The sequence below is a fragment of the Hemicordylus capensis genome, chromosome 4 (genome assembly GCF_027244095.1).
Source record: "Hemicordylus capensis ecotype Gifberg chromosome 4, rHemCap1.1.pri, whole genome shotgun sequence".
Taxonomy (NCBI): Eukaryota; Metazoa; Chordata; class Lepidosauria; order Squamata; family Cordylidae; genus Hemicordylus; species Hemicordylus capensis.
The window spans coordinates 120,460,033-120,481,058 of record NC_069660.1 but is presented as its reverse complement, the minus strand read 5'-3'; the positions used below and the strand labels follow the sequence as shown (position 1 = coordinate 120,481,058).

The following is a 21,026-nucleotide window of genomic DNA, read 5'->3' as shown; positions in this document are numbered from 1 at the left end:
TTTGGGTCTTAATATCAGATTTGTGTCCATTCAGTTGTTGTTTTACGGACCTGTTTGGTCAAACCCATGCCTGGACACGTATCATAGCCAGAGGCATTTTGGGGAAGGACTGCTTTGTAGAGATGCAGCAGGCAGAAATACTTTAGGTGTATCTCTAGCAAATGACAGCAGAAGGTGCACCTGTTGAATTTTTGCCTGGATGCATCCCTCTTCATCTCAATGTCTCGCTGAAAGACCAAGGCAAAGTATGGCAGTATAAGCCTAATTATGAAAGTCAGGGTAGTAGCAGGGAAATGGCTTGCCTAGCAAGCATGAGGTTGCTGGTTCGAATCCCTGCTGGCATGTTTCCCAGACTATGGGAAACACCTATATCAAGCAGCAGTGATATAGGAAGAACCTGAAAGACATCATTTCATATTGCACGGGAGAAGGCAATGGTAAACCCCTCCTGTATTCTACCAAAGACAACCACAGGGCTCTGTGGCACCAGGAGTCAAAATCGACTTGACGGCACACTTTACCTTTAAATATAGGGAAACCCACAAGGCTAATCCCCATTCAATTCGCTTGGCAGCTGGTGAATCTGGTGACACTGACTCAACGGCACACTTTACTTTAGTTTATGAGACTGTACAAAGTGTTTACTGTTTACGCCGTGAAGACGATAAAACCTTAATTTGGTATTTCCACACTTTTTAGAGCACAAATGAAAATACTAAGCCTTTAACTTTCATTTTAAATGGAAGGTTTTTTAAATTTTGAAATTTAAACAAAAGCTTGCTAGCACGCCAGCAATACCTTTACCTTTAAGCTGCAATGAATACCTTTAAGCTGCAATGAAGGGACTGTCTGAATACTCCCATCATCACTTCATCATGGGCAAAGATGCTTCCTTCAAAGTAGTGCAGCCTTGGGCCTTTCTCAAGATTATCTTTTTCTGTTAAGTTACAATCAGGCTGTACAAGCATTGAAACAAAGAAATCTGGACATAGAATGACCTTAGTCTTATTTCTGACTATATCAGGAGGAGACTTGATTTTCCTTGGAGGTTCCTCTTCTTATTTACAAACTTTAATTTACCCCCGCCATCAAAGGGCTTTTTTCAGGATGAGACATGATGTACTGCCTTCTGCAGTGCTTTCTGGGAGATTTCCGAAGGTCCCAAGGAGTGACAGACTTTGTCCTTGCGGTCCTGGGGATGTTGAAAATGTACAACATGTTCTGTTGCATTGCTTATTCTATAAGGACATATGACAGACTTTATTAATGCCAATTGTGTTATCTTTACCTGGTCGTTCAGAAGAATTTTATGTTGCTTTTTTGCTTGCAGACAAAATTTCCTCTATTACGTATAAGGTGGCTAAGTTTTGCTCTGTTGCTATTAGAACTCGACAGCAATTAATTTCCTGTCCTGTCTTTTAGATTCTTGGTTCGGTTAGGATGTTGGATAACAGCCATTTTTATATGCAAATAGGACTTGTTCGCCTAGTGATTATTACCATTGTTAATTTATGTATTTTTTATCTGTACTTTTCTGTAAAGTTTTAAATTGCATTTGCTGATCTTTGATCATTGATAGCAATAAACTAAACTCCTCCAAAGTAGTAGTGTAGGGTAGTGGCTAAGAGGCTAGGCTACAAATTGGCATTCTTGGATAAAATCTTGCTTCTTCCATGAACTGTTTAGGTGGGCTTAGGCAAGTCTTCAACTTCAGCTCCCAGCAGCAGTATGGGTGTAATAAGTCTTCCTTACCTTGTGAGATTGTTGTATGGATTACATCAAGATAATACATGTGAAATGTAGGCCTGTGCAGATTGGACCACCATTACATACCCATGTGAAGGGGAAAGAGCATTTCTTTGACTTTATTTTAATTTTTCGCTTCCCTATTGCAGATGCACACAGCCAGTAAAAGTGAAAGTATTTTGAATGTTTCTGTTTTTGTGGTTAGAAAGACTTTCTCACTTTCCCTTCTAGCCATTAAGGTGATTAAAAGGCATGAAGTCCTTTTAATCCCTTTCAAAAGGTCTGCCTGTTCCTGCAATGGGGAAGGGAAAAAATTAATAAGAATTCAAAGAAATTCCTTTCCCCTCCACACGGGGGTGGAATGATCGTCCTGAGAGGGCTTCAGATCCAGAACCTTTTGTAAAGTTCTGGCTTGAAGCAAGCCAGATTTCACTTTTTGTAGCCATTTTAACACCACCACCCCTCAAACATACAGACACAAGAACATGAAAACAGCCCTGCTGGATCATGCCCAAGACCCATTTAGTCCAGCATCCTGTTTCACACAGTAGCCCACCAGATGCCACTGGAAGCCACAGGCAGGAATTGAGGACATGCCCTCTCTCCTGCTGTCACTCCCCTACAACTGGTACTCAGAGGCATCCTGCCTTTGAGGCTGGAAATGATCTATAGCCCTCTGAGTAGTAAGTGTTGATAGACCGCTGCTCCATGAAGTTATCCAAACCCCTCTTAAAGCCATCCAGGTTGTTGGCTGTTACCACATCTTATGGCAGAGAATTCCACAAGTTGATTATGTGTTGTGTGAAGAAATACCTCTGTTTGCTGGTCCTAAATTTCTTGGCAATCAATTTCATGGGATGACCCCTGGTTCTAGTGTTATGTGAAAGGGAGAAGAATTTCTCTCTATCAACTTTCTCCATACAATGCATGATTTTATAGACCTCTGTCATGTCTCCCTGCAGTCTTTTCTAAACTAAATGGCCCCAGGTGTTGTAGACTTGCTCATAAGAAAGGTTCTCTAGGCCCCTGATCATCTTGGTTGCCCTCTTCTGCACGTTTTCCAGTTCAACAATGTCCTTTTTTAGATGTGGTGACCAGAATTGTACGGAGTACTCAAGGTATGGCTGCACCATACTTTTGTATAAGGGAATTATAATATTAGCAGTTTTATTACGAATCCCCTTCCTTATGATCCTCGGCATGGAATTGGCTAAAAGCATTATATGCCCATCCATTCTAGAAATATAAGGGGGAGGGCAAAAGGGCATTTGTTACCCTTTTCATGAAGGCAAAGAGCAGATTCCTCCACAAGCTGATGGAATGATGGTTCAAGGAGGGTCTTCAGTTTCAGACATTTTTGCAAAGTTCTGGCTTGAAACAAGTCAGATTCCACCATTTTTTAGCCGTATGTGTGTGTGCGTGTATTCAAAAATTCACCAAAAATCAGGGAACTGCTCAATTATCTTCAAATTCACTACAGGGGCCCTGACCTCCTTCCCCACATATGTGGCAAAATTCAGGTCTCTAGGACCAAATGGTGATTTTTTTAAAAAAAATCCCCCATTAACCTCTATTTGGGGGAAATCCAAGTTTAAATCAGAATTCAGATTGGAATTCTGAATCCAATCCAATATCTAATCTCACTCAAGCCCATAGAATCGGAATCCAACATTCTTGAAGTCCGATCAGGTTGGGTTGTAATCTGAATTTTCTGAATGCTTACAGGCCTAGTGAAATGCTTTTAACTCTTGAAAGTACAATGGAAATGCTATGATGTAGTAGTGAGTGAGGTTTGGTTGTTTTTCTAGTGTGATGCTTTTGCACATGTCTATGAGTCAAATGAAACATGATGGCTTTTCACCCACTGGTTTAAATTTGGTTCTGCCCCATAACATACAAAGTGCAGGTGATGGCCTGATTTTTAGATCAATAGGGGAAGTTGAATCCTACCAGTATCCATGGTTTACTTCCCTGTAGTCTCTCCTACCAAGTACTGTTCTCCAGCCAAGCTCATTTCTGGCAGTGAAGCTTGGCTGAATTACAATTTTTGATTTTGTATGTGAAAAAAGTCATAATGTTGAATCTTTCCACAGTGCATTTCAGAAATGAAAATGACTTCCAGGAGATGAGTAGTGCTTCTAAGTGCAGCTGCCCTCATAGCACTTTAAATGCATTTTCTTTCACATTTGAAAGCATGAACTACACTGAGGTACCACCTTAGGTAAGCCTCTCACCCTCAACATTACAACAAACTTTTGTCTCTCTCCCACACATCTGTTAACCCCCCCCCCGACACACACCATTTTTGCTGCCCATGAAAGTGATGGAGAAAATGGGGAACTTTAAACCCAGCCCTATTATGGTCACTCATTCTCACAGTATTCCTAAAGTATTTCCATGGCAGCATAAACATTGCATCTGGATCTTCACCTGTGAAATAGCAAGACTGCCAGATTGAAGAATATTCACTTATGTTTTCCTATGACTTGTATAAAAACACTATGAAACTTGTATAACTTGTATAAAAACACAAGGAAGGCACAACATCCCAGAATATTTTTTATTGAATGTGCTATCACTGATCTTGATTATTTAGGAATTACAGTGGTCCCTCTACTTACGAAATTAATCCGTTCCGAATGCACATATGTAAGTCGAAAAGTTCGTAAGTCGAAAAGCGGTTTCCCATAGGAATGCATTGGGAACGGATTAATGCGTTCCAGAGCCTAGAAAAAAGACCCAGACCCCCAGTAAGGCTTGCAAACTGCACAGGAACATTTCTTTTCAAGAATAAACAGGCAGTAAACAGGCAGGCAAGTCAAGGAAACCGCATGTAAAATTCGTAAGTCGAGGAAACCCCATCTAAAAATTTGTAAGTCGAAAAAACCGCATCTAAAACCGGATCTAAAACTGCCGTTTGTAACTCGAAAAATACTTATGTCGAGTAGTTCGTAAGTCGAGGGACCACTGTATACTGAAATGAAAACATTATATGAGGTATATAGATTTTATATTTGGTTACAAGATCAAATGCGCATAGAAACAGTGTGTTTCTCTCTCCATTGCATAGTTTAGGATTCTTACTACTTAAGTATTAAGGTCTTATTGGGATCGCATCCCAGTATCAGGCCTTCTGTGCCTTTGCTCATTCATGTACAGTAAAAATTGTTTTACTTAATAGCACAATTAATAATTACAGAAGTACATACTATCACTATTGTAGTAACCTCATTTATAGCACTGCAGTTAGAAACAGTAGCAGAAGTAGTGTTGGCCATACTAAGGGAGTAGTACCAGAGGTACTGTCAGCTGTAGGAGGCAATGGAGGAACTAGCAAAGCTGCTCTTGCTATGTTAGATACTTCTCCAACATTCTTGCTGTCATCAATGGCACGAATTGCAAAGTAGATTATGGTGCCATTCTCTCTGGTAAAGTTTTCAGGCTTGAACTGAAGGGATTGTCTGACCCCAGCAACAGCAGGGGTCAGACCAGAAGTGTTCACAGAAATAGCACTCTGAAAGGTAGCATCTCTTAATTCCAAGGGATTTTCACTCATTTTTATTTCATATTTTTCAGCTGCAAAAGAAGAGTAAGCAGCAAAACATCTGCATTAGAATATATATGTTCACTCATGGAAAAATATGAACAGTAAGAAAAATCATATTGCTGTCCTATCAGTGGATGTAGAACTTCCATCTCTTATGGACGCCTCTCCACATTGACAGGAAGTAACATCTATCATGGGATCCTTCCATGATCCAGAGAATTCTGAGGAATGTTCTACGGCATGCTCTCAGCAGGGTATGCAGAACCACTTTCAATCAAACCTGGTTTGATTTGAACCAGCCCAGTTCAACCAGTTGGAACTTGAACTGGACAGGCCCCCCAAAAGAGGGGGTTGGTCCAAGTATGAACTGAACTGTGCCCTGTTTGGATCAAACTGGTTGAACCTGATTCAACTGTTTTACTTTACAGAGGCATAACTAGGGAAAACGGTGCCTGGGGCAAGCACTGAAATTGCGCCCCCACTGCCATGTCCCCCCCGCCGCCCCCCCAACATACATCTGACTGACACACATGTTTCAGAAAACATTTATTTTAAAAATTTAAAAAATTACCAAAAATTTCAAAATGCACTACATACTTAGGTTTTTCCTCACAACAACCCTGTGAAGTTGGCTTGTATCTCAAACATCAGAATTATGATGCAATGATGATTATTATGATTATGATGCCCCTCCCTCACGCCCTGGTTCTGTTCCTGACTTTCCCTTGTGAGTGACCGTATTTTAACAAAACGAAAACCAAGGACTCCAAAGTAATTCGAGGGACTAGGGTGAAAGACTCCTTATCCTCCCGCTGTTAAAGAAAGACTCCCCTTTTCCAAAACCGGGCACTATTTACACCAGAAAAGGTTTCAAATGGAGGAGGAAGCATTTATGCATTTATGCTTTGTTTTATGTTACAATTTCAAAGTTAGAAAAACTATAAAAGGGCCATTTTAGAGAAGATATGCACTGCCTTAGTTGCAAATCCTGCTTTTTTGAGATCCCCTGCAATTGAATAAAGCGATAATATACACCTTTGCTATTTAAATTGTTTGGAGAGTATTTATGACAATAAAAAATGAAATGGCATTTCAGATGCAACATTGGTTGCCTAAGACCACTCAGATTTAACTAATCTTCATCACATTGACAAAAATAGCAATTAAAATTAAAATCCATGACGAAAACCAAACCACTTTGGGGTTGTTTTTAATGAAAGGTGGTATATAAATTTAACAATAAATGTTTAGAAGTATATACTTTCACCCCCTGCCCAACCTACAATTAATTCTAGCTTATTTTCAAAGGGCTTCAAGTTTTATTTACAAATTGCTTGGCAGCACCAATGTTTAAGTAATCGCTAATTGCTCCTAATGATAGTTTTACTTATTGTTAAATTTATATACCACCTTTCATTAAAACATTCTCTGTTCATCTGATTTTCAGTCTGGTTAATTAAATCGGTGGAGGTTTAGACTTTCCTGATGGGCTGAAACAGCTAATCCATTTTGATGATGACATATAATTAAATTAGCTTGCATTACATAGTGAAAAAGTCCAGGAAGGGAGAGATGGGGGGATGTGGAACCCAAGGTTCCACATCCCCCCATCTCCCCCTCTCTGAACCTTTTCAGTTAAAACGTGGTTAGATTATAGGGGAGGAAGGACTTGAATGAGCAAAAAGGGGAACTGGTTCGGGCGTTCAGGAAGCTGTTCAGAAGAGGGAGTTGTTCAGGAAGTTTGCTCTGGTGCGTGTCCTCCTCTCGACACATGTGCGACTGGTGGTGGGGCGGCGGGGCGCACCGGGGAGTGAGAGTCAGAGACTTGGACTACGAAGACGCCGCGGTGCCCAGTGCTGGATGAGCAATGCCAATGGGGGGGGGGTGCTGGGACCGGGGGAGGGGGACTGCTCTGCAAAATAAATAAATAAATAAATAAATAAATAAATTTTTGGCAAATCGGCGGGGGCACTTTTTGGCACCCCCTGCCAAGTGGTGCCCGGGGCACGTGCCCCCCCTGCCCCCCTATAGTTACGCCTATTCTTATAAAGGAGAATCTGGTAAGGAGTTGAGGCCTGAGGGTGATGGGTGAGAGGGAACCTTACCCACTGTGGCTGTGGTGGAGGCTCCCTGGCGCCGGTGGCTCCACAGTTGCAGCCCCTCTCTATAGTATATTTGTCCTGTCTCATTAAGATTAGGTTGTGTTTGCTTGGGTGTTTGGTTCTGTTTTCTAAGTACCAGCTGCCCAGTGTTTGTTGCAGTCTAGTTTGAATAAAGAAGGATTCCAAACCTACTTTGTTTCCTGCTCCTTCAAGGCCAAGGTCAGGCCAACAAAGTGCCTGGTTGTGAGTATGCCTAACAATCTTACCTAGGGTAAGCTACTACACTCTCAGCCCTGCTGGTGCTCATCACAGGCCAGCAGACAGCCCCGTTCTGGTCTCCGCACAATTTGTGTGAACCCGCCCCCCCGCTCATGCACGGAGGGCATTTACAACACCTCACAGTTTGCATAAGAAACAAGGTGGCTGGATTTGCAGATGACACCAAACTATTTAGGGTAGTGAAATCCAAAAGTGATTGCAAGAAGCTCCAAAAGGATCTCTCCAAACATGGGGAATGGGCAACAAAATGGCAAATGCGGTTCAGTGTTAGCAAGTGGAAAGTGATGTATAATGGGCCAAAAAACACTAACTTCAAATAAACACTGATGGAGACATCGCTGTTGGTGACTGACCAGGAGAGAGATCTTGGGATTATGATCGACAGCTCATTGAAAGTGTCAGCTCAATTTGTGGCAGCTGTGAAAAATGCCAATTCTATGCTTGGAATAATTAGGAAGTGGGTTGGAAAAAGAAGTGCTAATATTATAATGCCTTTATAAAAAACTATGGTGTGGCCACATTTGGAGTACTACATACAGGTCTGGTCGCTGTATCTTAAGAAGGACATTGTAGAACTGGAAAAGGTACAGAAGAGGGCAACCAAGATGATCAGGGACCTAGAGCACCTTTCTTATGAGGCAAGGCTACAACACCTGGGGCTTTTTAGTTTAGAAAAAAAATGACTGAGAGGAGACATGATAGAGGTCTATAAAATCAAGCATGGTGTGAAGAAGTTGGTAGAGAGAAATTTCCCCCATCTCACATAATTCCAGAACCAGGGGTCTAATTCTAGAACCATTATGGTTCTAACCAGTTTCCAGGCCAGGCAATTTGGTTCGAATTTGAACTGAACTGCCTCCACCAGTTCCATGCAGATCCCTTGATCTCAGTTTACATGGTATACCAGCTAGGCATTTTGGGATAAGTTATTATCCCATGGAAATGGAAGGTATGCCTTGAAACATGTCCAACAGTTTCATAGCCCCGGAAAAGACTGTCCATGGTGGGTCAAATGAAGGAGGATCCCTTCTCTCCAGGGGAATGGTACAATACTAATCTAAAATGTTACAGGGAAGGAATGCTTATGTAAATAATACTGGCATGTGGCTTTTTTCCTTTAGTGAAAAATATGACCTTTTTTCTCTGATCATTCAATAAAGCTCCACCATCTAGACTTTTATCCTAATATTAATTGCTGGTCAAAAACTCTCTGCTTACAGCAGAATTTCATACTTACCGTTTCCTGTATCATAATCATTCCCAGAAGCTGTCCATGATAAAAGGAATTCATCAGTATCATTCACTAGCTCTACGTCAAGGTCAGTGATTTTACCAGGTGGAAAGACATCCTTGGGACTAGGAGGAACTCCTGCCATTACAAAAGAGCCTCCAGATGCTATTCTGCTAAAGCTCCCTAGGTTTGCCTGGATTTCATCATCACTAGCTTCGGGTCTTGGTGGATTCATTTTTACTTCACCTACAAAAACAACCAAAGAAGATGCATCATTACAAAGATTTAAATGTTTCAATTATTTTGATAACCCGTTTCATGAAATCCCTTTTATGAAAAAAAAATTTATGTGAAGATAATGCATAAACTGTTAGCCTCCCCATGGCATTCATAAAATGTGACTCTTCCTTGGACTGCCTATACAAAAGGTTAGACATATACTTTAGAGTTGTCCAATTACTTTTAAAGATCTATTGTTCCAGTAAAGTGGTACAGGAACCCAAATGTTTCATGTAATCAGTCTTAAATCTTCTAAGCATGGAACAAACAACAAATAGAATCTGTAATGTGCTCTTGCTTTATTTTTCTTCCCAAACAATTTTAAAAGTCTAGGAACAGCGGACTTCCGGTTGGACTGCCAACGCAGCTGCATGCCTCCCTGACAGGGGAGGACTGAGAAGAAGAAATTAAGGGGGTTTTGAGGCTTCAAAACCCCCCCCACCTCACCCTGGATTAAAGGGCTGACTCAAGATAAGCCACTGTCCCCCTTTTGCCAGCTCCCTAATTCAGAGTTGTGTCGAAGGACGCAGTTCTGTCTTAGGTAAAGAGCGGCGGGGGCTGGATTTAAATCAAGCTGTCTTCTTCTGCGGAAAACTTTTTGACCAAAGCTGGCTGGCAGCCAATTTCTACGGTTTGGATCTAATTAATTGCTAAAGTTTAAGAAGCTCACCTTTCAACGTGATTGATGATAAATCGCTGGAATTCCTCCTGCGTTTACTGGGAAGATAGCTACAAGACGTGGCTGTAAGTTCTTTTTGGCTATAATTAAGGAGGGGAACCCAATCTTCTTGCTAATTATTGGAACTTAAGAGATTAACTGATGTTTGAAAGCTTTCAGTATTTGGAAAAAGATCTTATTAGTGGAAACTATTTTTCTTGCTGTTTGAAAAAGTTTATGGAAGAGGAGATTTGCTGTTTGTCATTCAAGCTGTTTATTACTAATTCAGCCAATTACAGCCAAAAGGCGTTTCACACTACCGTGAGAAAACTGAACCACTAGCGATAAGATATATGAGTTGTGGTGCAGAACTGTTTATATTTGGAAAATAACTACAGGCTTCTACTTTCTCTTTTGAGATCAAGGACATTAAACCCTGCTGTGAAAGTGCTTTACTCCTTTCTCTCTCCTCTAAGAAAGGGGAAGGAGGGGGGGGAAAGAACAAGAAAGAGAGAAAGATAATGTCAAAAAAACTACAGCAAAGCCAGATACATCCACAGCTTAGGAAACTTTCCCTTCCAAGTCCAGGTGTGGGGGAAGTCAAAATGTCTGCAAATTTGGATCAGACACTGTCAGAAATGAAACAAATTCTTCAGTCAAACGCTAATGCTCTCCAACAAGTTACTTTGGATATGACTCAACTCAAACAGAACATGCAGCAAATAAATGATAGAGCATCAAATATTGAGGAAACAGTCAAAAAATTAGCACAAGATAATAAAGAATTTAAATCCAGGGTTGACACTTTAGAGAAGGATGTGGGATCACTGAAAGATGACAAAGAAAAATTATTAGATCAAATGGCATTGCTGGAATTAAGACAAAAAGAGAGATTCTTAAGGTTCAGGGGCATCCCAGAGAAAGCTGACCAGAATATTAAGAAATTACTTGGGGAAGAACTTGCATCACTTTTGGGAATTACAGCTGGAGAGATGGAGGCACAGATTGAGACAGCTTTTCGCCTAAATTCGGATTTCGCTACAAGAAATAAATTAACTAAAGATTGCTTGGTGCAATTTACTTCTAAATCAATTACTGAGCGAATTTTTCAGGCTCACTTTGCTACAGCTCTCACAATTGAAGCTCACCAGATAAAAATTCTGAAAGAAATTCCAGCTAGGATTTTAAGAAAACATAAGGATTATGTTTGATAATTGGAATTTATGCCCCTAATGAAAAGAAAGTTGAATTTTATAACTACTTGGATCAAAAGATGGCGGAGTTATCGAATGTCAATTTGATTATATTGGGAGATTTTAATGGAGTTATTTCGACATCTTTGGACAGAAAATCCGATATATCAGATAGGAACTTACAAGCTAAACTTCCCAAAGTATTCTTTGATTTAGTAGAACACATGGATCTTTATGATTTGTGGAGAATTAAAAATTCCAGTGCAAAAGAATATACTTATTTCTCTGCAAGATATCAATCACATTCAAGGATAGATATGGTTTGGACATCTAAAGCTATTACACCATGTATGGAAAGGATGGATATTTTACCTAGGACCTTTTCAGATCATAACCCAATTTGTTTTACATGGAAGAAGAAAGGAATGACTTCGTTTCGTTGGAGATTGAATGAATACCTCTTGAAAAAACCAGACGTTGTGGAGAAAGCTAAAAAGAAACTAAAGGACTATTTTGAATTGAATTTAAACCAGGGAATGGACAATAAAATTGTCTGGGATGCAAGTAAAGCGGTTACGAAAGGTTTTTTTATACAGCAAAATTCATACTTTAAAAAGCAAAGAGGATTGAAAAAAGAGATATTATTGATGCAGATCTCCAAAAAGGAAAGGGAATTATTATGGGCTAAAGATAAGAAGACGGTCAGTCAAGCTATCAAAATGTTGTAACAACAACTTTCTATGTTGATAGCAAATGAACTTGAACGGAATTTGAAATATGTTAAACAAAGGACATTCGAGTTTGCAAACAAACCAGTCAAGTTGTTAGCTTGGAAAATTAGATCTGAGAAGAAGAAAAATTATATATCCAAAATACTTACAAAAAATGGGTTCTCTTATGATGGAAAGGAAATAAGAGCGGAATTTTAAAAATATTATTCAGAATTATATAAAGGCAAAATAGTTGAAGATAAAAAAATTGAGCAGTTTCTCAGGACCAAAAATATTCCAAAACTCACTAAGGAACAAATAGAAATTATGAATGCTCCGATAACAATTATGGAAGTAACAGAAGCAATAAATCAAGCTAAGCCCAACAAGGCCCCAGGGCCTGATGGACTGTCAGCTTTGTACTATAAATCATTTAAAGATCAAATCCTACAACCTCTTCAATGGACTATGAATGATATTCTACAAAAAGGGATTATGCCGGATTCGTGGAAGTATGCAAATATTGCAGTAATCCCAAAACCAGATCAAGACCTAACGTCAGTTAAAAACTATAGACCAATTTCACTTTTAAATAATGATTACAAACTTTTTGCTGTCATTTTGGCAAGAAGAATGAAGGTTATATTAAGGCATTTTATTCATGAAGATCAAGCTGGATTTTTGCCAAAGAGACAATTGAGAGAAAATGTCAGAACAGTCTTGAATGTATTGGAGTACTATGAAAAACATAATGATAAACAGATGGCGATGATTTTTTTAGATGCAGAGAAAGCTTTTGACAATATTTTGTGGCAATTTATGTGGAGGTTACTAGAGGTAATGACTGCTGGCAACAATTTTATTAGGGCAATTAAGACAATTTATTTGGAGCAATATGCTAAGATTATTGTAAATGGGGAAATATCAGACAACTGTGTAATACAAAAAGGGACTAGACAAGGATGTCCACTTTCCCCATTGCTTTTCATATTGGTTCTAGAAGTGCTTTGTAGAACTATCAGAGAAGATGATAAATTACATGGTCCCAAAATTGGGAAACAGGATTACAAGTTGAGAGCCTTTGCAGATGATGTTGTGCTGTTTTTAGAGAATCCAATGGACAAGATTGAAAGACTCTTGAATAAAATACAACAATTTGGTCAGCTGGCTGGATTCTATATAAATAAGACTAAGACCAAGGTCTTAACTAAAAATATGGATCAGAAAACCAAGGACAGATTCTCTGAAATAAGTGAGTTGAAAGTGGAGAAGAAAGTTAAATATCTGGGGGTCTGGTTATCAAATAACAACTCCTTGTTGTTCGTAAACAACTATGTTAAAATATGGAATTCAGTGAAAATTGATCTACAAAGATGGTCTAAAATGAATTTGTCTTTAATGGGAAGAATTTCCGTGGTGAAAATGAATGTCTTGCCTAAAATGTTGTTTCTCTTTCAGACTATTCCCATAATTAACACTTTAACTTGTTTTAAGCAATGGCAGAAGGACATAACTAAGTTTTTTTGGCAGGGGAAAAGACCAAGAATTGATTTTAAGAATTTAACAGATGCAAAGGAAAGAGGTGGTCTTACCTTGCCAGACCTAAGGTTATATTTTGATGCTGTTTGTTTGACATGGTTAAAAGAATGGATAACATTAAGGAACCCTAGAATTCTTGATTTGGAAGGATTTGACAGAAGGTTTGGATGGCATGCATATCTGTGGTATGAAAAAAGTAAAATACATGAAGACTTTTTGAACCACTATGTGAGAAGGAATTTAATGAGGGTGTGGTTAAAATACAAAAATTGGTTTGAACCTAAAACTCCGTTATGGATATCTCCGATTGAGGCCTTACCACGTAAAGAAGTAAATATGCAAATGTGTTGGGGTACCTATAGGGATTTGTTACATTTTCAGGAAAAGGATTGTAAGTTAAAAAGTTTAACTGAAATACAAGATTTGGTTAGAGATTGGTTTCAGTATCATCAGTTAAATGAGATGTATAAGAAAGACTTTAAAGTTGGATTTGAGGATCAGACTTCAAATTTTGAGAAGGAATTATGTCAAAATGATGAAAAATTAGTTTCTAAAATGTATAAACTGTTGCTTCTGGAGGAGACAAGAGAGGAAGTGGTTAAAACGACTATGATAAAGTGGGCTCAAGATGTGGGGTGTAATATAGAAATGGCAGCCTGGGAAAAGTTATGGAAAAATGGTTTAAAATTCACTGCATGTTATGCTATAAAAGAAAACCATTATAAAATGATGTATAGATGGTATCTGACACCAAAAAAATTGGCATTAATATATAAAAATGTTTCAAACAAATGTTGGAAGTGTGGACATTCTGAAGGCACCTTTTTTCATATGTGGTGGACCTGTGGGAAGGCTAAAGCCTATTGGGATATGTTTTATAATGAATTAAAGAAAATATTTAAAATGACATTTCCTAAGAAGCTAGAATCCTTCCTGCTGGGAATAACACAAGGTGTAATCTCTACAACTAATTTAACATTTTTAATGTATGTGTCTATGGCAGCCAGAATTATATATGCACAGAAATGGAAGAGTAATGAACTGCCTTCAAAAGAAGATTGGCTGATAAAAATTTTGGAATATGCGGAGATGGCAAAACTTACAGCACTAATAAGAGACCAAAACTTGGAATGTTTTAAAGAAGATTGGAAACCATTCTTGTTGTATTTAAAGAATTACTTTCCTACTATGGATTTTGCAGCAGGGTTTCAAATTTAGTAAAAAAAACTGCAGTTTGGGTAGATTAGCTATGTTTGTAAGGGTTTGAATTTATGTTTTGAATTATTATTATAGCAAGGGTAAATTTTATAGTTGATGATTCACGAAGAGATGTGTGCAGGAAGTTCACCTTTTTGTGTGTATTTGCAATGAATGATAATATTACTACTGTTAAAATTAATAAAAATTGAATTTGGGAAAAAAAAGTCTAGGAACAGAAAAAGTCCTTCTGTGAAAAGCTAACTGGGCAAAGAGGCACCTTTTACCATGGTGATTCTCTATTTAGCAGGGGGAGAGTAACTGGCCCTATCCACCCCCAGCATAGTACTTCCAGTGACTGTTGCTGGTGTCTATCTTGTGTTTCTTTTTAGAATGTGAGCCCTTTGGGGACAGGGTTCCATCTTATTCCAAAACATCTTGAAGAGCACCTCAACACCATAGGGGCCACAGAAATCACCATCAGCCAACTACAAAAAACAACTTTACTGGGAACAGCCTACATTATGCAGCGATATTTTGCAACAATATTGATAACAAAATTCTGGCATCCCAGGTCTTTAGGAAGGACTCTATGTATGGATAAAACAAACCAGTCAATAACACCTGTTTGACTGTGCAAACAAGAAAATAATAATAATAATATACGAAAAATGAAAAATAATATACGAAAAATAATAATAATATACAAAAAATGCCAACAAGGAAATAATGATCTGCTATTACAAGTCTAGTCCAACTAGAAGAGGCTATTTAAAAATAATGTACCAAATTTGGAAAGAGAAGCATCCAGATACAGAAATAACAGAACAAAGGCTAGCAGACCAGAGAAGATTCATAATAAGAAATAAAGTATTCACAGGAGTTGAGCTGGAAGAACTGCAAAGAGCAACACAGGCTCAAGATACGGAAGAAGAATTACCACCAACTGAAGAAGAGGCTCAGGCGCAGGTGGAGGAGGTGTTGGAAATCAAGGATGCCACTGTTACTGAACTGTTTCAAAATCAAAACCAGGCAACCACCCCATTGCCTTCACCTCAAAAACCCGAATGCCGTTTAACAGAAAAGCAACAAGAACTAAAGCAAAAAATAACTGAGCACATGAACCAAACAACCACCAGGGTTCGACTTCCAGCTCTAAAAACAGTTGCCAAAAAACAACTTGCTCAGGCATTAAAAGATGTCAATGCTGCACTTGCAGAGATAACAACCAAGAATTTGCAAGAAACAAACCAACTAATGTACAGTGCAGCAACAATAACAACACAAGGGTTCGGATATAAGATCAGTGGACCTGTAAAAAAAGAAAGCAGTACATCACCTAAATGGAAGATTAGATTAGAAAACAAAATCTCCAGGCTTAGATCAGATGCTAGTAAACTGAAAGATATGAAAGACAAGAAGCTGAAGAATGAAAACACCAAACAGTATCTGATCCAAAAATACCAAATAGATTCAAGGAAAATTAGAGAAGTCCTGGAAATAATAAAGCAGCAAATAACAGCAGTGTCAAAGAAGATTAGCAGATACGAAGCCAGAATTACACAACACAGGCAGAATCTCCAATTCCAGTCGAATCAGAGATGTTTCTACCAAAGCATAGAACTGCAAGAAACCTAGAAACACCAAATACAGAAGAAACAGTGCAATTCTGGGGGAAATTATGGGACAATCCAATAGATTATAATCAAAAAGCAGGCTGGATGAAAGAGGTCGAAAAATGTAACCAAAAAATGCAAGATCTAATAATAACACCAGAATTAATAAGTGAAAGAGCAAAGAAAATTAAAAATTGGACTGCACCAGGTGACGATGAACTGTTTTTCAAACTGCTTTTGGCTTAAACACCTAACAAGCCTTCATGAACAACTATCAAAACAGTTCAATCACATTTTGCAAGGAGGTGATATTGAACAATGGCTAACAACTGGGAAAACTCATCTGATCATGAAAGACCCAGCAAAAGGTGCAGTTCCAAGTAATTATAGACCGATAACCTGCCTGCCAACCATGTTCAAATTATTAACTGGAATAATATCAGATGAAGTGATGCAACACTTATTAACTAACGAACAGCTTCCAGTTGAACAGAAAGGAAATTGCCCGAACACCAGAGGCACAAAAGACCAGCTGCTGATTGACAAAATGATTTTAGAAAATTGCAAGAGAAGAAAAACCAAGCTAAGTGTTGCATGGATTGACTACAAGAAAGCCTTCAATTCATTGCCTCACACATGGATACTACAATGTTTAGAAACAACTGGTGTCAGCAAAAACATTCAGATATTTATAAAAAAGCAATGAGCATGTGGAGTACACAGTTAACAATCAATAGCGAGACACTTGGACAGGTTAGCATTAGAAGAGACATTTTCCAAGGGGACTCACTATCCCCTCTGTTGTTTGTAATCGCCATGACCCCACTTTCACAAATACTAAACAAAACGGGCCTTGGATACCAAACATCTAAAACTTCAAGTAAAATCAACCATCTGCTGTACATGGACGATCTGAAGTTGTATGGAAAGTCCCAGTCAGAAATCGAATCACTGCTAAACACTGTCAGTATATTCAGTAGCGATATAGCAATGGAGTTTGGACTAGACAAGTGTGCTGCATTAATAATGAACAGAGGAAAAATAAGAAAAAAAGAAGGAATAGAACTGGCCAATGGAAGCAAGATCAAGAACCTGGAAGAGAAAGAACATTACAAATACTTGGGCATTCTCCAGGCTGATAACATTGCACACACTGAAGTTAAAAGAAAAATTGGAAGTGAATACATCAGGAGAGTTAGAAAAATCCTCAAGTCCAAACTCAATGGCGGGAACACCATACAAGCCATAAACACCTGGGCTATACCTGTTATCAGATACATGGCAGGAATAATAGACTGGACCCAGGCAGAGCTAGAGACGCTAGATCGTAAGAACAGGAAAATCATGACCATCAATCATGCTCTATACTCCTGCAGTGATGTAGATAGGCTATACCTCCCTCACAGCTCAGGTGGAAGAGGAATGCTGCAAGTCCATCAAACAGTAGAGGAGGAGAAAAGAGGCCTTGAAGAATATATCAAGGACAATGAAGAAGATGCACTTCAAATGGTCAATAATGAGAAACTATTCAACACCAATGAAACAAAGCATGCCTACAAGAAAGAACATGTCAAGAACCGAGCAGAAAATTGGAGAAATAAGCCCCTGCATGGTCAATATTTGCACAATATATGTGGAAAATCAGACATCACCAAGACCTGGCAATGGCTTAAGAATGGCAACTTGAAGAAAGAAACAGAGGGTTTAATACTGGCTGCACAAGAACAGGCACTAAGAACAAATGCAATAAGAGCAAAAGTCGAAAAATCCACCACAAACAGCAAGTGCCGCCTTTGTAAAGAAGCAGATGAAACAGTGGACCACCTAATCAGCTGTTGTAAAAAGATCGCACAGACTAACTACAAACAAAGGCATGACAAGGTAGCAGGGATGATACACTGGAACATCTGCAAAAAATACAAGCTACCTGTAGCCAAAAATTGGTGGGACCATAAAGTTGAAAAAGTTGAAGAAAATGAAGATGTAAAAATATTATGGGACTTCCGACTACAAACAGACAAACATGTGCCACACAATACACCAGATATAACTGTAGTCGAGAAGAAAGAAAAACAAGTTAAAACAATTGACATAGCAATACCAGGGGATAGCAGGATAGGAGAAAAATAAATAGAAAAAATCACCAAATACAAAGATCTACAAATTGAAATGGAAAGGCTGTGGCAGAAAAAGACCAAAATAATCCCAGTGGTAATTGGTGCCCTGGGTGCAGTTCCCAAAGACCTTGAAGAGCACCTCAACACCATAGGGGCCACAGAAATCACCACCAGCCACTTACAAAAAGCAACTTTACTGGGAACAGCCTATATTCTGCGACGATATCTATAACAACAGCAACAACATTGACCATAAAATTCAGCCATCCCAGGTCCTTGGGAAGGACTTGATGTCTGGATAACACAAACCAGTCAATAACACCTGTCTGATTGTGTAAACAAGAAATAATAATAATAATACCAGATATAACTGTAGCTGAGAAGAAAGAAAAGCAAGTTAACATAATCGACATAGCAATACCAGGGGATACAGAATAAAAGGAAAAGAAATAGAAAAAAATCACAAAATACAAAGATCTACAAACTGAAATGGAAAGGCTGTGGCAGAAAAAGACCAAAGTAATCCCAGTGGTAACTGGCATCCTAGATGCAATTCCAAAACAACTTGAAGAGCACCTCAACACCATAGGGGCCACAGAAATCACCACCAGCCAATTACAAAAAGCAACTTCACTGGGAACAGCCTATATTCTGCGGCGATATCTTTAACAACAGCAACAACATTGACAATAAAATTCATCTATCCCAGGTCCTTAGGAAGGACTTGATGTCTGAATAACACAAACCAGTCAATAACACCTGTCTGATTGTGTAAATAAATAAATAAATAAATAAATAAATAAATATAATAATAAATTATGCACTACTGCTTAACATGCATAGCTTGAGACTTCCATAATGTAACTATGGCTAAATGAAGGCAGCTTGAACTGGCTGGGCAGATAATGGAAACCCCTTAAGGTAGAAAAGAAATTAATTCCAGAGTAATATCTTAAAATATTTGAAAGAATTAGGGAGTTCTTCATTGGTTCCAAACATCATCAGTTAATGCCACAATGTAATCCAAACCACATTTATTCAGAACTGAGAGCCATTGAGCTCAAAGGGCGTTACTCCTTAGTAAGTGTGTTTAGGATCACAACCTAAGTGAGGAAGCACAGAGTTGGTTTGAAAAATGTAGTAGAGAAGGTAAGGATGTGTGTATGGGAGACCTGTACTTAGTCTTCTGGCCAGGACCAGCACAAAGGTAATGATGGAGATAGAACTGCCAGGGGGAAGCTTGTGTCTCTGCAGTGAGACCCACTCAAACATTGAGATCCCTTGAACTCATGTGCCCCCATTCTCCTGCATTTTTCCTAGAAAGAAATGCTATTTCATAATGAATCCTTACCATTGTCTACATAACCAGCTACATATGCAGAATGGCTCTGTCTGCGGACACGTGTGACAGTTTTGTTTTTCCCCTGGACGTTCACTTTTATGTTGTATCTACCATTTCCTTTGAAAGATGTGAAATACCTTGAGTAGATTCCATCATTCTTGAGAATATCAGCACCTTGGCACAAAAATATCAAGAATTAACATCCAAAAGCAACCATCTTACTGCTTGTGATTTATAAAACCATCATATTTAGGAGATGTTCCCATTACAGTATTGGCTGCTGTCTTTGTGGAAACAGATGAATGCCTGATCCATAACCTACTAAAATGAGAATGGCAGCACCATTTCAGCTGTGGTGGTGCTAAGAATGAGGAGTGCCTGCATGGCAACAAGGAATGGGGTCCAGTGGCAGGGATCAGTGGTGGTGGGTCCTCTGAAGGTGTGATGCCTGAGTGTTTACCCAAGTGTCACCGTCCTTGCACATGCTTAGCCTAGGGTTTTTGGTATAAGAGCTGAGCCCACAGTCATAAGAACAGCCCTGCAGGATCAGGCCCAAGGCCCATCTAGTTTAGCATCCTGTTTCACACAGTGACCCACCAGATGCCACTGGAAGCCTACAGGCAGGAGTTGAAAGGGGCATGCCCTCTCTCCTGCTGTTACTCCCCTGCAACTGGTACTCAAAGGCATCTGGACTTTGAGGCTGGAGGTGGTCCTCCGACTAGTAGCCGTTAATAGACCTCTCCTCCATGAAGTTATCCAAGACCCTATTAAAGCCATCCAGGTTGTCCTTTACTACTAAATACTTCCCTGGATTCCTTTCTCCTAGCCATCAACTTTCTTCATTCCAACAGCCCAACTCACAACTCACAAAGTAAATATATCTTTTTAAAACAACTTAAGAGCAGAGTGGAAGGAGGCCCTTTTCATGTTCTTTCACCTCCATCTTTAACTGATGTAGTTTTATCCAGAGGTGCACCTAGGTAATTTTGGAGCCTGGACCTAAAGGCTTTTGGAGGCCTTCCACCCACACAAACAGTATTTTAAACACATTTTTAACATGACTACACCACCCAGGACAGACTAAACATGATTTGGAGGCCCCCAGGTGTTGTGGAGACCCTGGACTTCAGCCTCAAAGTCCAGGGGTAAGAGCACCTCTGGTTTTATCAGTTAAGGGAGGAGGTGGAGGACTGAACCAACCTTGCCCAAACCTCTCTTGCCCTCCTGCCTTCATCGGCAAGCAACCCTCCCTTGCACCCAAGAGTGAGCCACTTCATCTAGGACCAAGAGAGTCTTCCTCTGTCCGAAGGTGCTGCAGTCTTGCAAAGTCAGCTGTCTCTTTGTTGCGAAGCCATTTCATTGTCAATATTTTCAGAGTTTGACAATGATGAAAGCAGCAGCAGTTCCACAATATGGAGGAATGAGGAACTCTTTCTTGGCCATCATGGAAAGCAATGGGAGTGTGATCTG

The 21,026-nt window shown here is 39.3% G+C and overlaps 1 protein-coding gene across 1 annotated transcript in view; it reads right to left on the bottom strand.

Annotated features, from left to right (window-relative positions):
- The window catches only part of LOC128323157 (calcium-activated chloride channel regulator 1-like), a 49,222-nt gene that overhangs the window by 2,188 nt on the left and 26,008 nt on the right, over nucleotides 1–21,026 (bottom strand). Inside the window, exons 12-14 of the mRNA XM_053245877.1 lie at nucleotides 19,566–19,730; nucleotides 8,912–9,151; nucleotides 5,041–5,322 (exon numbers count right to left, since the gene is read on the bottom strand). Of these exons, the coding sequence (XP_053101852.1) occupies nucleotides 5,041–5,322; nucleotides 8,912–9,151; nucleotides 19,566–19,730 (687 nt within the window). The remainder of the gene's footprint in view (nucleotides 1–5,040; nucleotides 5,323–8,911; nucleotides 9,152–19,565; nucleotides 19,731–21,026) is intronic.